This window comes from Atheta coriaria, unplaced genomic scaffold, assembly GCF_025399875.1.
Source record: "Atheta coriaria isolate IRGN ID8LTWV9N9 unplaced genomic scaffold, Caltech_Dcor_3.1 hic_scaffold_7_pilon, whole genome shotgun sequence".
NCBI lineage: Eukaryota > Metazoa > Arthropoda > Insecta > Coleoptera > Staphylinidae > Dalotia > Dalotia coriaria.
In genome coordinates this window covers 4901777-4917859 of record NW_027045449.1, presented here as the reverse complement: position 1 = coordinate 4917859, position 16083 = coordinate 4901777, and the positions used below count along the sequence as shown (strand labels likewise).

Here is a 16083-nt window from a genome sequence, read left to right as displayed (position 1 = left end):
CTGCATACCGGGTGCTCGGGTGCATTCCAATGGCATTACGCTTCTCACGTGGTGTGGTTACTATGCGTCTACATCCCACACTATTCTGCGTTGGGTATTAAAAATGGCGTTATCTCAAAAATCAATACATTTATTAGGAATTATTTATAAATTATGGTTAATTAAGATTCAGTTTAAGTTTAGTCTGATATATTTAGTCATTTTGATAGGATCAGCTGAGCTTTTGTATGGTTTTGAGGAATGAATAGCATCGAAGTCTTCTTTTTCGGTTCGGTCTCTTTTATATCTTCGACATTCCAAGCATTTCTGAATGAAAGTTATTAGTAAACGTTTAATAAACCGCAGCGGAGTCAGTATGACTAAATAGACCGCCATTTTGTGGTTGTTTCGTATCAATCACACTCTAGCTGTTATAAAATGGCATAAAGTGCCATTTTTCATTAGAATTGAATATGGCACTTGCGCACAAAAGATTAATCTAAACTTTTTGATTTCTTTTGATTTTTTGGGTATTATTGCAACGAATAATAAAACTAAATTGATTTTCCTTGATAAGATCCCTTTTTCTTCAATTCTCCTAGCAACTGCAATTGCAATTTTTTGCTTGCATGATTTCTTCCCTTGTCTGTCCCCGATGTTTTCCCGTTTCCTTCCCTTAGACCCACTCGCACGCATAGGTTACTCGCGGGGTGAGACGTCAGTGCAGCCGCCGGCTTCGACGCAACGAGTCGTAACGTGATTTCGCGCCAAGTAAGTATTTTTTGGTTATGTTTTTAAACATCTTTGTTTATTCACGCTTTATTCCTATTGTAAAAGTGAATGTACACAGTTTGTGAAGGAATAACTTAGTTTAGCATGTAAATATAGATTTTGGCCCAGTTTCAGCGGTTATTTTTATTTTCGATATTAATTGTTTTTTTTGGTGTTGGGGAACCTTCGTACAGGTAGGGGTGGGGTAGATTCGTACGTGTACGAATGCTCCCCGTGCCTGACTGGACATTTAAATGTATCTATTTTTCAGTAAAATCTAATATTGTTACAGAACCATGCCGCGAATATATATTAAAAGGGGACGAGGACGGGAGAGGTAGATGAAGGTGCAATAGAATCGGCGATAAAAGAAGTTTTGGATAAGACATTATCTATTAGAAAATCTGCACAAAAATATGGCGTCAAACCAACAACACTCGAAAGTCGTCTGAAAAGTTTCATCAACAAGAAGCTGCCGAAAATATGCCTACCCGTGCGTTCACTTCCAAGTTTACGTCAAATCAGGTGTTTTCAACTGAGGAGGAAGCCCTTTTAAACAATTACATTATTGAATGCTCCAAAATGCACTACGGTCTGACGATCATCCAGGTCAGAAAATTGGCATATGAGTTTGCAAAAGCCAATCAGCTTAATTTTCATCCGAGTTGGCATCATAATAAAATGGCTGGTAAAGAATGGTTGGATAGTTTCCGCAGGCGAAACGGAAACCTGAGTCTTAGAAAGCCTGAAAATACCAGCGCCGCTAGATCATTTGCTTTTAACAAGACTGCTGTAACTGATTTTTATAATAACCTTGAAAAGGTTCTAACAAAGTACAAATTTACTTCAGATCGTATTTTTAATTTTGATGAGTCCGGAATTTCCACAGTGCTGAGCACACCTAAAGTTTTAGCTGAAAAGAATCAAAAACAAATAGGCCAACTTGTGTCAGCAGAGAGGGAGAACTAGTTACTCAAACGAACCCACAAGCTTCAACTTCTTCACAACCACAAGCGTTACAATCCACGCAAGATAAGCAATCAAGTTCTGTAGCCGTTCAAGATTACGATGTGCCAGAGACCATACCAGCAGACCCCATACAGACAGAGTTTATTCAACAAAACCTTCCAAGTTGTTCATCATCTGTGTCTCCATCTTTGCTATCACCTACAACAGTAACAGATTGCTCACCAGCTGTGGGGTTGATCACCCCAGAGTTAGTCAGGCCATATCCTAGAGTGGACAGAGATTCAATAAAGAAAACAAGGAAAGGAAAGCTACCAGGCAAATCTAGAATTTACACTGATACTCGGAAAAAGATAGACTGGCAGAAATAGAAAAGGAAGACTATTGAAGAAGCAAGTGCAAGAGAAAAACAAAAGCTAAGGCCATCAAAGCTCTACATCTTGTCTTAGATGCAGATAACGCATCTTCAATAAAGAGGAAATCTCAATCGAAAGAGTCATTTAATTTAAAGAAGCAAAAGAAAACTACAAAGACTGATAATGAAGCAAATGCATATTATATGATACCTATGAATACCTAAATAATATATCTTGGTTCTTAATACAAAAATGCTGATTCTGTGTTAAATTGATCTCAATAAATGATTAAATTTAATCAACAATTGTTTATTTTCTTTGACTGTATGAAGGTACCCCATCATGTACGAAAGTACCCACACTATGCACGAAGGTACCCCGTGTGTGGGGTACTTTCGTACGATTTCCATTTTGGAAAACTGATCATAATTCTGTCTGTGTGATTTGTGACGGAGCTGTACCATACTATAATTATAGGCAGATATATAGGCTATATAGGGACATTAAACTTATTCGAATATATTATATAGTTTAGTTTTAATATGGCGTCAAGTAAAAATGTACGAATCCTACCTGCTCTCCCCTACTGTTATTAAGTAGCCGTAGTAAGTTTCGACCGGGGGTTTGTTCCCGCACGAGCCAGAAGTTGTAAGTTCGTACTCGGGAGTAATGCAATGCCGCGGTGCCGGTTGATTGATGGCCGCACATTGCCGGCACGGGGGAGGGAACGCGTGTCCCGCCGGTTGCCGGTACCTCGCGCGCTCACTTTTCCGATAAATGTATTTCGGGAAACGTGCTAAATATAAAGAGCGCAAACAACCGCCTCTAGCTTCCACCACATCCTCATATTCCACATCATATCCTCACTCACATCCAGGTTGATTCGGGCACATTATGAGCGAAAATCAATAGTAAACGAATTACGCTTTTCACATTAACATTTTATTTTCACCTTTATCAAAAGCTCGATTTGCACGTTGTTTTTGAGGTTTTTATTGTAGAAAACCAGATGTCCCGGTAAATTTCGTACACTTTCAATAATAAATATCATGTTAAATTGATTTTTTTTACTTTTTTAAACAAAATTATAGTCAAAATGAAAAGTTTTTCTAAATTTTTTATTTTTTCCTTGGTAACGTTTTATTTTTGGTTTACTTTTTCTGATATTGGCATTATTATGATGATTAGACCGTATCCCTTTTGTGCACACGGTCACAGACCGACCGATGGCTGCCGGATTGCCATTTTAATGGAAATCGCGGAGGGCGATCTCGCGTCTCGTGCGGAGAGAATCGCGGAGAAATGCCACACACATAAATCCACCTGCCCCGTTCGCCCCCTGACGCACCTGGGGTCCGCATTCCAGCGCAGTTTCCTGTGCGCCTTCTCGCACGCCTTTGGTCGCTTCTTGCGCCTCCGGTTTTCGGCGGCTGGCCCTCAACCCAACATGTTTCATACATGTTCCGTATACGCATCGTGCTCACTCCGGCCAGCACACGCCACAACATGCACAAACACGCATACCGAAAACCATCTTGAAATTTTTCGTCCCTGATACACTTTTCTTGCAACTGCCTAATGATGCATTAGTATGACTCATAATTTACACCAGTTGGCGTAAATATAAACCACACATATTTCCGATCGTTTTTTGCAACATTTTATAGATTGTGGTTTTGTGGTCAAGTCACGCTGATAATATAAGTCATCTGTTAATAAATTCCCCACAAATATGCGAGTGAGATAATACTAGTGTCGTGTGGTTGTTGGATTTTACAAGAAGACTGTGAACACAAATAGCAAAAACCAGTTAAAGTTGTCAAACGCTCGAGTTACATATACGCTACGCATAATTACGCGAGTTAATTAGGCGACTAATTAAATACAGCCCTAACGATCATCATAACATGTCAGCGACCAAACCATGACAACGCATCGCGAACAAAGGATCGATTGAAATCATTATCATATGATTTTAGTTTGTTGACTTGACTTGTTGAAATTTTAGAGTCAGCATTATTCCCCTTTAGATAGAATCAAATATAATTTATATCATTTGTATTCGTTGTGATAATTAGCTGCTTATTAATTAATAACGAAGAGATTATTCGTTAAATGGTTGACTTATGTTTCAACTTCGTCTCGAGACAAGAAGATGTCGCCCACGCTCGAATAAAGCTCGGCGCGATAGTCTGATGGAATTGACGCACGTTACGCGTCGATTTGGGGTCCCAAAAGCAGCGCTCGACGCAACATTTCAGCGTGCGTTCTCGGCTCGGCGTTTGCGAGCGTGTCGCGTGTTTGACCGCCATCCTTCACCACAACACGGGAATTGCATCGACAACTGCAAGGATGAATCGCGTGGGTGTTACCAAGACCTTCAAGAAGGTGACGCACGCTATCTTCGACATGGACGGGTTACTTTTAGGTGAGTTTTTCGCCTGAAAACAGCGAAACGCAACAAAACATCAAGTTACAGCTGACTGTGAGATCGTGGAACGATTACGTCGAATATGTACTGCCTACATTCAGCCGAATGTAGATGAAATCCAGCTGATTTAACTAGGTTAGGCGTGTGAGCGCAATGAATGTACTTTACTAAGTTAAAAACTAGATGTTTCTTAGAGTTTTTTTGGTGTTTGGTTTTTCTATTTGTGTTTTTTGTTATAATCACGTTTGAAAATGCTTCTAAAAATAATTTGTTTTGCACGATGACGATTTGCAGTCAAAAATATTTGAATATGCACAGCAGCGCCAACTGTTGGCTTCTAGTCGAGCTGATCGTGATTAATGTGTAGTATTTATTAACATTTGGAAACCGCCGCAACATTGATTAAAAAATTCAAATAGTAAAGTTTTTGATTCATTTAAAAATACACCGGGGAAAAATTAAAGAAAGAACTTTAATCAATGTTGTAGACACGGAATCGATGTACACGGAGGCAACGCAACAGATCATAGGGGAATATGGCAAGACATTCACATGGGATGTTAAGGTCCAGTTAATGGGTCTCCAGGGTTCGGAGTCCGCCAAACGGATTGTCGAAATCTACGACCTGCCCATCACATGGGAGGAGTATGCAGAACGCGCGACCAAGCTCTACGAAGTGATCATGCCACGCGCGGCACTAATGCCAGGTACGTTTTGCATGTTGCAGATACGGAGGGTGCCTATTTTCGCGTCATCTCCGCTATCCTCGCGCATCACGGCAAAGTCTACACGCCTGACCTGCGCTCAAAGGTGCTCGGCATGCAGGCGGTTGACACGTGCAAGACGCTCGTGAGTGAGACCAATCTGCCCATCCGTTGGCAGGATATGCACGCGCAATTCCAGCCGAAGCTCTTTACGCTCGTGGCAAATACCTCGCTGCTTCCAGGTACAGCAAATATCCCATAGTGGTGACCACAAATTTCGTCCTTTTACTATGAAATATTTAAAAGGTGTGCGTGCATCCCGTTAACGTATTTGAGCAAATAATTCGCATTATTTTAATTTGTACCGAATTATTTGAATTTGTACCACGAATTTTATGCAAACATTTTCTAGGTGTGGAGCGTTTGATTAAGCATCTGTATAACAACAACGTCCCCTGCGCGGTGGCGACATCCTCAAGTGGCCCCAGTTTTGCAGTCAAGTCCAAATGCCATCAGGAATTCTTTGGCATGTTCAAACATATTGTAACAGGTGGTTCTGATCCAGAGGTCAAACATGGTAAACCAGCCCCTGATATTTTCAAATTGGCGGCTGATCGCTTTGTGGAGCGACCCAAGTATGAAGAGTGCCTTGTTTTTGAAGATGCGCCCAATGGTGTTCAGGGGCTTTAGCTGCTGGTATGCAAGTTGTGATGGTCCCTGATGAACACACTGACCCTAAACTCTGCAAAGATGCTACAATTGTTCTAAAATCTATGACGGAATTCCAGCCGGAATTATTTGGACTACCAGGATTTCCAAATAAATGTACTTGTTAACATAGGCTCATCTTAATTTCTACCATGAACATAGAGGCATTGTGTGTAACTAGTAAATTATATATTTAGCAATAAGTAAATCAAATTGTTGACTATATTTTCATTTCATGGATGTGATCAATAGTAAATTAACATGCACCAGAAATAGTTTTGATTTGTCCCAAAACATCAGTTGCACTAAGATTGTTCAGTGAGACACTCTTTTCTACACCTTTATCTGAAAATTATAGAATAACATTAGTATAAATTGATTATTCTAGGTATATTATACATCAAATCAATGGTTTTTATAAATAATAACATTTTGCTTACCAAAACGGGCCCACAATCGTGGCTGAACTCCAGAACATTCCCGGACTAAAATAGGAAACTTAGGATTGGTTTTCTTCATGCCCACATAATTTTGTTGCAAGAACTCCCTTAGATGATAAAAAAAATAGTCTTCAGATTATATAACCTTCAAACAAGAAGTTTATTACCTAATTCCTTTGCTGGAATCGCCCTTCTGGCACAAGTGAATACGCAGTTCTCTCAATGGGGCAGCAAGTCGGACACCTGCCATTATGAAACTTGCAAAAGTTTTATTTTTTCAATTGTCGAATATAAAAAATATCCACTCGCAGATTGATCAATTTGACTATTTAGTTTAATAAACAATTTAGCCGATAGATGTCGGGGCAATGCATTTTCATGAATTTTATTTCATTTCATTCTCACATGAGATATTTTAGGTTAACTCTGATTCACACAACAAGTTTCCAAATAAATCTCATGACTTTTCACCTTTGCGAGCAGTTGCAAACCAACAATCAACTAATCCGTTGAACTTGACTGTGCCACATTGTGCAATACTCTTTCTAATCGTCTCCAACTTAAATTAATAAGTTAACTAAATCAAAAAATGGAACAAGATGATATGGAACTGCCAGATGTTGAAGTCATCTACTTGGATGATGGAGAAGAGCTGGAAATCATGGGTGGATATGATGGTGAAGAGTTCGACGCGAGTGAGGGTGAAGATGCGGAACTCGACGACAATCGCTTTATAGAAGAAATTAAGGACATATCTAAATTAACATTTAAATCCCACAAAAAGTCAGTGTTTGTTTGTGCACTAAGCACAGATGAAAGCATTGCCATCACAGGAGGTGAAGATGATGTGGCTTATCTATGGACTGTTGCTAATGGTGAAGTGATTCTGGAATGCACTGGGCATAAAGATTCAGTCACAGAAGTGGCTTTTAATCATGACAACACACTGGTAGCTACAGGTGACATGGGTGGTATGTATTTATTCCTCCTTCTAAAAATCATAAATAATTTAACATAAATTAAATTTACAGGATTAATACAAGTTTGGTCTGTTAAAGACAAGAAATTGATTTGGTGTATAGAAGGTGATGATACAGAATGGATACAATGGCACCATCTTTCCAATATTTTATTAGTGGGTACTTCATCTGGAGATGTCTATATCTACCTGGTTCCATCAGGAAATTGCAAAGTTCTTCCATCTTCAGGCTTTGCAGCTAACTGTGGCAAACTTCTCTCTGATGGCAAACACATCCTGGTTGGTTATGCAAATGGAACATTGAAATTGTGGGATATCAAGACTTCAACAGCCAAGTGGCAATACACAGATTCTAGTGAAACTTCAATTAACTCCATGCAGATCAATGCTGACAATACACTAATAACAGTTTGTCCTTCAGCACAAATAATTAAAGTAGCAGATGGAAAAGTGCTCACAGCTTTGCTGTCAGATGGCGAAACGGAAATTGAGAGCTGTGATTTTAGTGCTGAACTTGGTGTGGTAGCGACTGGTGCGCTGTCAGGTCAAATATGCGTTTGGGAGTTAGGAAAGTACGCGCTGCGACATGAGGCCAAGATTGAATGTGCTGTCACTAAGATGAAGTTTGGAAAAGATGGCAAATTATTTATCGCTGGAACTGACGGCGCTATTTATGTTTGTAACGCACGGACAGGTCTGCTGGCAGAGACACTAACCGGCCACGAGTCAGAAGTTTTAGATTTTGCGGTCGGTTCAAGCGGTACAATCGTATTAAGCACGTCAGACGATGGCACAGCTAGAATATTCGATGTAAAACCTGAATAATACGACTGAATTCCGATGTCTTAAAAAATACTTAACATAAGCACGATACAAATATGAAGATAATTACATATAAATGTACAATTAACTTTCGACTGATCTATTTCGTCTTTTTCGATGTATTTTGCTCGATGTGTCGATTTTACGCCCTACATTTGACACATATACGTCAATTTTGATGAACAAATATTACACATTTACTAGAAACGATAAACTCAATTGGAATTATTTGATATAATCATTGGCTCTTGTTGTTATGTGTGACTATGTGAGGCAGGGTGCATCCGGCAAACTTATTCATATAAAATACGATTGTGTCGTCGACTGTTTATATGTATATTGACGCTATGTTAACATTTAAGTCGGATCGTTATTAGGAGAGTTACTACTACAGTGTTCTCCTTAGCGCGACGCCATTTTACATATGTATATCATCCGTGTTATAAGAGTGATGAACTCTGCGTTTCGCATTTGTTACGTTAAAATATTCTCGTTAAACCAATAAATTGAGTTTACAGATATTTAGTGTTGGGCGATATAAAAAAATACGATTATTATGCGATTTTGGATTTTACCCGTTTGATCGCCATTTTTTATTGAGTCACGTGACTAAAACTGTTAGAAATTATGCTCTAATAGTTACATAAATGCGCTGAAATTAACATTCTTGGTGTTTTGTTTGATTATATAAAATGAAAGTTGTCTGGCGTGTTGATTTATGCGCTCGGAGAAGTGTTCGCGAACGCCTCTCGCGTCGTGCGGCACAAGAGTGCCGTAATTTATTTATTTATTATCAGAGTGAGTGATGTGGACCTGGGGTGTTTGCGGTCGGGCGATAATCGTCGCGCCACGCGGGCATCCTATTTAGATCGTTTATCGGCGCAAATTACAGGAAGCATCGTTCGCTAGCGCATGCATTCGTTACTTTCATAACATTGTAGCAGTATTGTCGTCCGCCATGAGTACCGAGTAAGTGTAGTGTCGGTGAATTAAAACCAAAGATACAGAAGTAGACTTTTATCTTTCAATCGTTTGTGTTCAGATATGTTGAGTACGATTGCATTCTAAAGTGTCAATGCGATTTATTTTGGTCCCTTGGCGCACTGTCCACTCATTAAATGCAGTGGGATGAGATCAGAGTGCGAGTACGTAGTGCAATAGTACATAATACAAATTTATTATTGTAAGTACTTGGAAAGCTCAGAATTGTGTGTATTGCTTGGATTATATGAGCTATACCAGCGATACATAACTCTGCATTGAGTTTGAAGCTGCTGGAGACATTCTCAGTGTTCTTTTGACCGATTTGCGTTTCGAGTAGCACGACTTTTGATGCGGCGGACCGACGGTGCTCGGCGTGCGCATTACCAGTCGACCGGTGCGTTTCGTTTTGATCGCGCGTGCAAACGTGAGCGTGAGTTACCTTCGTCTGGCCAGGAGGAAACAAGCGCACTGAAGCACACCGTTCGTTGCCAGCAGCACGTGGCCGGGCTACCTCAAAGGCAAACATGCGGTTTCCAATAACGTTTAACCTAAACCAAAATTAATTTAACTTATCTCAATTTATAAAATTAAATATAAAGTGCCCAAAGTGTTAAATTAAAGTTAACGGACAAAAGTTTAATTTGCGTGTTTTTCAAAATGGGAGGTCAGCCAGAGACTAAAACCGGTGATAATAAAGACGTGGACAATGTGTCGACCGTATCAGCAGGCGGTGACGGAGGCGGTGTTAAAATGAAAAAAGAATTAGCACTAATCGATGGCGTTGCAATAATCGTCGGCGTTATCATTGGTTCCGGCATTTTCGTGTCACCCAAAGGCGTTTTGCGCTACTCCGGATCTGTGGGACAAGCGATTATTGTTTGGATCATGAGCGGGATTTTATCAATGGTCGGCGCATTATGTTATGCTGAATTAGGTATGAAATATGAATGAACACTTTATTACATTTCCATTTTTACTAACTGGTTTAACTCTGAATCCGAAACTGTATCAGTACCATGAATGAAAAAAAAAACATCTGCTGTGCATATGTGTTCCACTATTCAAGTTTGAATGTTAACGATCGCAAGCGCCGAGAATATTGCGTCAGATCCGTTGTAAAGGCGCCATAGGCGGGAGTTTGCTTCGCGAAATCTTTCGTCACGCGAATTTTATTGTGAGCTGATTAAAAATGAATGCGTTTTTATTTTACCTGCGTTTATTGGGTTATTGTTTATTGTTTTTCTTTTTACAATGAATGATAAAGCATTGCTATAATAACAAGCTATAATAAAAATATGCATAATGTATATTTTACTTATCTTAATTACCTATATTTTTTAAATTAAATTAAATTAAAATTTGAATGAAAAGTTTAAAGTGGCATGTGTTTATTTAAATCAGCCTCAGACTTTGTTTTGTCTGTTTCATTTTTGTTCGTTTTCTTGTTTTTCGTCATTTGGGCCACGTTACAATGTAATGATAACCCATATAAATGTATGGTTTGTACTACTGCATACTGAGCTGCGTCTGGTTTACATACAATGGTGAACATATTTGCATTTCTTATCACCAATTGTAAATAATAGGTAAATTAATTATTAAAAATTAATAATAGCGCAATAATAGTACAATTATATACTTATTTTAAATATTATTGATATTTTGATAACGAAATTCATAAAAAAATTACGTTTTCATATAAGCATAGAATAAATAAACTCAACTTTTGTTCTATATTTTCTTATTAGGCATATGTTTTTTCTGCTTTCACTGTGTCAAAACATCCGTCTAACAATGTAGGTCGTACACGCGTTGCATTTTTCTCAGTCTTGCACGATTGGTGATTCTTTGCATATGTTTTGTTCTTCCATTCGTCAAATGATTGAAGCGATAAAATAATAGGTGTGACCTTAGAGTAAGAAAGTTATTCAATGGAACAATGAATTCATTGCGTTGTTTATATAGCAGGCTATCGATGATGGATTTTCTTTTCAATTTAGTTAACATTGTTCTAGTTTATCATCTCCGCGTAAAAAATTAATTGTTATTTGCAAAAAGCATTTAATAAAACTCAATTTATTTTCCTTATTAAAATATTTTGCTGATGTATGGAGTTATTAAATAAAAATATTTTGTTTGTACTGCATATTTGCAAAGCTTGAAACATTTCCAGTTGCTGCATAGATTAGTCACAAATCGAACGATTTTATTTATTGATTATATTTTTGAATGTTAAGTTTTATAACTATTTTATAAGAACATTCATGCTTTTGTTGTGTTGACGGCTAATATTCATGGAACTTTTAAAATAATTGTCTACTATACATTTTCTACTTAAGTATGTTATACGTTATACTTGCAGTCTGTCTCGGCTTATAAAATTAAAAGTCAGCAATGTGCCAAGAATGCTCATAATTATTATTATAATAGGAGGACCATACCATTCTTTACTATACATAATTTTATTTATATTCTTGTTACTAAACCTCACCGAATTGCACATCAGATTAATCTGAGGATTATAAGAAATTTCATCAAAGTCGCTCCAGCCGTTTATAAATAATTTTTATATTTAGATAGATTAACATTTTTTAACAAATTAGAAGTAGTAATATGAACAAGCTTCCTTCATTGCCATCGCTTCATCTTTTGATACGTTGATGACGATCACTCATACTCAGCTGTACGTACAGTTATCACATCCTTCTTTTGCATTTATTCAATTCACACTTTCGTTGAGCGGCACTCCGCCATTATGTAAGCATGCGTGAATGTATGAATGAATGAATGTTAGTTTCTTAGTGTTCTATTCGACCAGGCAGCTTATACCTAAGCCCTTATAAATATTTAAATATTTGCACGTGCAATCAGTTAATTTTAACTTTAAAATGGCAATGCCGGAAGAAAACATGAAACTCTCAATTGGATTGTTTGACGGAGTGTGCTTTATACTAAACACAATTTTTGGTATCGGTATATTTATAACACCGGCTGGAATTCTAAGATATGCGGGTTCGGTTGGTCTTTCCATGTTAGTTTGGATTTTAAGCGGTATTATTGCTATATTGGGAGCTGTTTGTTATGCAGAACTTGGTAACTTGTGATTACGCACCTTTATTGACCCACACAATAATTTGAATTTATATTATTTTCAGGAACTATGATACCAAAGTCTGGCGGTGATTATGCTTACGTTTTGGAAGCCTTCGGTCCTTTGCCAGCTTTTTTATATCTATGGGTAGCACTTTTTGTGTTGGTACCAACTGGTAATGCAATTACTGCCATTACGTTTGCTCAATATATTCTACAACCATTATGGCCGACCTGTGCGCCTCCATACGAAGCGGTGCGATTGATCGCTGCGTTCACAGTGTGTCTTCTTACAATCATCAACTGCTACAACGTGAAATGGGTCACTCGGGTACAAGACAGTTTCACCGCCACAAAAATATTTGCGCTCGGTATCATTGTCGTTGCAGGATTTTGGTATCTTTTTAGCGGTCATACTGAGCATTTCCAAGAACCCATGGCTGAAACGAATACAAATCCTGGTTCAATTGCCTTGGCATTTTATTCTGGCCTATTCAGTTACTCAGGGTGGAATTACTTGAATTATGTGACTGAGGAATTGAAAGATCCATACCGGTGTGTATTGTTATGAATTGTTTTATAGTATTTAAATATTTTGAATATGTTTGCAGGAACTTACCACGTGCGATTTGCATTTCCATGCCGATAGTAACGATCACCTATGTGGTAACTAACATCGCTTACTTCGTGGTTTTAAGTCGGGAAGATCTTCTTGCATCCAACGCAGTTGCTGTTACCTTTGGGGATAAAATGTTGGGGGGTTTCAGCTTTGTCATACCGATATTTGTCGCTTGCTCCACGTTTGGTAGCTTGAACGGGGCCATTTTTGCTTCGAGCAGGTTATTTTTTGTTGGAGCACGACAAGGTCATCTACCCAGGGCTATTGCATTGATTGATGTAAAACGATTCACCCCAGTACCTTCTTTAGTTTTCATGGTAAGTATATAATGAATTAAATGTAATAGTATACTGAACCATTTTATATTGTAGTGTCTTATAACGTTGTTCCTCACTGTGATTGAAGACGTATACGTTCTTATCAACTGTGTCTCATTCGTCGAAGCTCTCTTTATCATGCTCAGTGTTGCCGGACTGGTGTATCTTCGGTACACCCAACCTGATCTTCAACGTCCGATTAAAGTAAATCTTGCGTTGCCAATTGCGTTCTTTATAATATGTACGCTGTTGGTAACGTGTCCATTCTTTGAGAACCCTACAGAAGTAACAATTGGTTTGATATTTGTACTGTGTGGTATTCCCGTTTACTACTTGACGATCGCGTGGACGAATAAACCCCTATGGTTGCGTAAGGCTTTTAACAGTTTTAATGATGGTTGCGCGAAACTGTTTGTCTGCATGCCTGAAGATGGTCATCTTGAATAAATCGGTAGGAGGTAGGCTTATATTCTGTTAACGCATCTCTCGTTATTTATGGGAAAACAAATGGTTTACAAATATTAAGTTTGTTTATTATGTCTAGTGTCTATATTTTTTTCAAGTATTTTTATGTTTTGTGAACGTTTTGATTGCACTAATAGCCAATAAGAGGTTTACAAGTTATGTTAATATTAGTAAGATATGATTAAGAAGTATATATTACTTTGTCATGTTATCTATTTGGATAAGTTTACACCGAATGCCAGATAATGCATTTATGTTGCTTTTAAGTTAAAGTTTCTTTTGATATTATAAGAAATACTGTATATTTTATGTTGTGCATGGTGCTGAATGTCAATTGAAGTGATACAAGATACAGTTAATTTCGCCACAAATAGCATACTTGTGTTTGCTATAATCATGAAAATTTCTTAAGATAATCTTAAGGTTTGCTCGTGGACCAAAGACAAATGCTGTCTCAGGGTTTGTGAACTTTTTTATACAAATATTCAGAAATATTATTCTAAAGAATATAATGTTCGTGACAAAATAGCAGAATTCGTTTGGTAGCAATTTCAAATATTTCCTTTTTGGCATCCAATGCAATTCTGCAGAATCCTTCCATTCCAAAAACTTCACCCGGGAGTATAGTAATTCCTTGTTCTTCATAAAGTTTCAAACAGAATTCTTGTGTACTTTGAATATCTCGATAAAATTCCCGATTAATATTTATAAAAGTATAAATACTTTTCCCGGGTGTAATTGTGATGCCATATTGATTATTTAAAGTTTCAAACAAGTATTTGGCATTATTCTGAACATCTTGCATGTAATGTGATCGAAATTCCATGTTAATATTAACAATATTGCAAATGGCACCTTGAATGAAAGTATTACATCCAATAATTCGTTGGCTAAGACTAACAACGGCTTTGCGCACATCTTCGAATGCATTAATTGTATCATGGATTAAAATCCATCCTACTCGCCATCCAGGTACCATAAAACTTTTACCTATTCCACCGCATACCAACATTGGCACTTTTGAAGTCATTCCGTTGTTTACATCAATAGCAGAGATAAATTCAGTACCTGGAAAGACACAGTCGCGATAAGATTCATCGACAATCACTGGCAGTCTGTGTCTGTGCGCTAGATCCAAAATATCTCTCATGTGATTCTCACAATAGATGCCCCCAGTAGGATTGTGCGGGCTATTTATTAACAATGCTGCAGTATTGCTTGATATCTTTCGTCCTAAGTCGATAAGGTCTATGTCCCAGTTGGAAGTCAAACTGTATTCAATTGTCTCTATGCCGATACCATGCGCAAGGACTTTGTATAGAGGATTGTGCACTTTAGGAATAAGAATACTTTGTCCTCGATCGGCAAGGGCTGTAATTGCAATGTCTAAACAAGATGCAGATCCGCTTGAAAGAACTACGTCCTTCGGTGTCAGATTGGGGAGGTTTAAATATGTCAGAACGGCTTGTCGCGTTGCTTCATAACCGACCGACGGTGCGTAGCCATTATGCTGCCCTTCTTTTAATGTTTCAACAAGACAATCCTTAATTTCTTCAGAAGTATTACATAAATGAGCTAAAATTGCGTTTACTTAATGTTTATTACTTACTTATTAAGTACTTATTTACACGTACCACTTGATAAATCGATATTTGGAGTGCCATTTTGTGCATTCTGTGTACTTTGAATTGCTTTTATTTTGCCCAAATATTCTTGAATAGGACTTGCGCTTTTAGTTGCAAGTTGAGAAGGAATCACTTTCCACTCATCACACATAATTATCAGAGATTTAAATCGATTTCTACGATTGATACTTGATGCTGGTTGAAAAACAAATGGCGCACTGTGTTAAAATCTGAGAAAAGCGAATTGATTAGAATATGGGACCGGATTAATCGGCTGTTGTTGGTCTTTGCTGTTGCCAAGCAAAAATTTAAATATTCATTAGCTGTGGCGTCACAAGTTGTCTTCACAGAGTTGTTTATCAGCAATGCTGGAAACGCATATGTAATACTTATACACAGTGTAAGTTGGCCAGATTTTGGAAATTGTAATAATTTTTAATTTCTACCATTAGGTAGTATTTATTTTTATTTTTATATTACTTAATTAATTTATATGAAAAAATTGGTAATTTGGAATATGAATTTTATTAGATTAATGTGTTTATTGTGGGATAAAATAGTACCAAACTGTATACAATTGAAATCTCTCGAAAACTGGATTCCTTCAACTTTTCTAAACATATTTGTTTTGATAGCATAATATTTCTTGGATATACATTTTGAATTATTTAAAATGCAGATTAATCGTTTGCGAGTCAGAACAGACCTTGAAGTAGTTGTTATCAAACATAATTATTACCGCTTTGATTAAGAGAAAACAAAGTTGCAAAATATACTGTGGTAATGCAACAGTCCTGATTTAGTGATTGCATTCCTCAAACTCGTAA

General features: G+C 37.6%; 5 protein-coding genes and 1 long non-coding RNA gene across 7 annotated transcripts; 4 read left to right on the top strand and 2 right to left on the bottom strand.

The window, feature by feature from the left end:
* The first annotated feature begins 657 nt into the window (after positions 1 to 657).
* LOC135795801 (uncharacterized) lies at positions 658 to 1599 on the top strand. 2 transcript variants are annotated; one of them, XR_010549146.1, is made up of 2 exons: positions 658 to 750; positions 1043 to 1599. It is a non-coding gene; the product is annotated as an uncharacterized lncRNA (long non-coding RNA). The 2 variants fall into 2 exon arrangements; XR_010549145.1 differs by lacking the exon at positions 1043 to 1599 and adding an exon at positions 945 to 979 and having other exon boundaries at positions 664 to 750.
* Positions 1600 to 4239: 2640 nt separating this feature from the next.
* Positions 4240 to 6188, top strand: LOC135795799 (probable pseudouridine-5'-phosphatase). The gene is given in 4 exon segments (XM_065307585.1): positions 4240 to 4500; positions 4992 to 5210; positions 5620 to 5883; positions 5886 to 6188. Coding segments are annotated over 4 exon segments (717 nt in total). The 5' UTR covers positions 4240 to 4424; the 3' UTR covers positions 6044 to 6188.
* Positions 6083 to 6722, bottom strand: ND-B8 (NADH dehydrogenase (ubiquinone) B8 subunit). The gene is made up of 3 exons (XM_065307588.1): positions 6523 to 6722; positions 6356 to 6462; positions 6083 to 6260 (listed from the first exon to the last, which is right to left on the bottom strand). The coding sequence occupies exons 1-3, from the start codon at positions 6603 to 6605 to the stop codon at positions 6172 to 6174; spliced, it is 279 nt and encodes a 92-aa protein (XP_065163660.1). The 5' UTR covers positions 6606 to 6722; the 3' UTR covers positions 6083 to 6171.
* A 38-nt stretch (positions 6723 to 6760) lies between these two features.
* Positions 6761 to 8677, top strand: LOC135795797 (angio-associated migratory cell protein). Its single transcript, XM_065307583.1, has 2 exons — positions 6761 to 7326; positions 7387 to 8677. Exons 1-2 carry the CDS (start codon positions 6945 to 6947, stop codon positions 8157 to 8159), a joined length of 1155 nt encoding a protein of 384 aa, XP_065163655.1. The 5' UTR covers positions 6761 to 6944; the 3' UTR covers positions 8160 to 8677.
* A 421-nt stretch (positions 8678 to 9098) lies between these two features.
* On the top strand, positions 9099 to 14159 carry mnd (L-type amino acid transporter minidiscs). The gene is made up of 4 exons (XM_065307580.1): positions 9099 to 10074; positions 12296 to 12785; positions 12842 to 13166; positions 13221 to 14159. The coding sequence occupies exons 1-4, from the start codon at positions 9798 to 9800 to the stop codon at positions 13611 to 13613; spliced, it is 1485 nt and encodes a 494-aa protein (XP_065163652.1). The 5' UTR covers positions 9099 to 9797; the 3' UTR covers positions 13614 to 14159.
* On the bottom strand, positions 13220 to 15542 carry LOC135795796 (tyrosine aminotransferase-like). The gene is made up of 2 exons (XM_065307582.1): positions 15266 to 15542; positions 13220 to 15206 (listed from the first exon to the last, which is right to left on the bottom strand). Exons 1-2 carry the CDS (start codon positions 15405 to 15407, stop codon positions 14131 to 14133), a joined length of 1218 nt encoding a protein of 405 aa, XP_065163654.1. The 5' UTR covers positions 15408 to 15542; the 3' UTR covers positions 13220 to 14130.
* Between the last annotated feature and the right edge of the window lie 541 nt (positions 15543 to 16083).

What these genes read in the sequence shown, in the direction of transcription:
- ND-B8 (XM_065307588.1), bottom strand. Translation starts at nt 6,605, where the DNA reads ATGGCAGGTGTCCGACTTGCTGCCCCATTGAGAGAACTGCGTATTCAC. An exon ending in GATTCCAGCAAAGGAATTAG is followed by an intron (nt 6,463 to 6,522) that starts GTAATAAACTTC and finishes TTATCATCTAAG; the next exon opens with GGAGTTCTTGCAACAAAATT. An exon ending in ACGATTGTGGGCCCGTTTTG is followed by an intron (nt 6,261 to 6,355) that starts GTAAGCAAAATG and finishes TATAATTTTCAG; the next exon opens with ATAAAGGTGTAGAAAAGAGT.
- LOC135795797 (XM_065307583.1), top strand. Translation starts at nt 6,945, where the DNA reads ATGGAACAAGATGATATGGAACTGCCAGATGTTGAAGTCATCTACTTG. An exon ending in AGCTACAGGTGACATGGGTG is followed by an intron (nt 7,327 to 7,386) that starts GTATGTATTTAT and finishes TTAAATTTACAG; the next exon opens with GATTAATACAAGTTTGGTCT.
- mnd (XM_065307580.1), top strand. Translation starts at nt 9,798, where the DNA reads ATGGGAGGTCAGCCAGAGACTAAAACCGGTGATAATAAAGACGTGGAC. An exon ending in GAATTGAAAGATCCATACCG is followed by an intron (nt 12,786 to 12,841) that starts GTGTGTATTGTT and finishes ATATGTTTGCAG; the next exon opens with GAACTTACCACGTGCGATTT. An exon ending in TACCTTCTTTAGTTTTCATG is followed by an intron (nt 13,167 to 13,220) that starts GTAAGTATATAA and finishes TTTATATTGTAG; the next exon opens with TGTCTTATAACGTTGTTCCT.
- LOC135795796 (XM_065307582.1), bottom strand. Translation starts at nt 15,407, where the DNA reads ATGTGTGATGAGTGGAAAGTGATTCCTTCTCAACTTGCAACTAAAAGC. An exon ending in AAATATCGATTTATCAAGTG is followed by an intron (nt 15,207 to 15,265) that starts GTACGTGTAAAT and finishes ACGCAATTTTAG; the next exon opens with CTCATTTATGTAATACTTCT.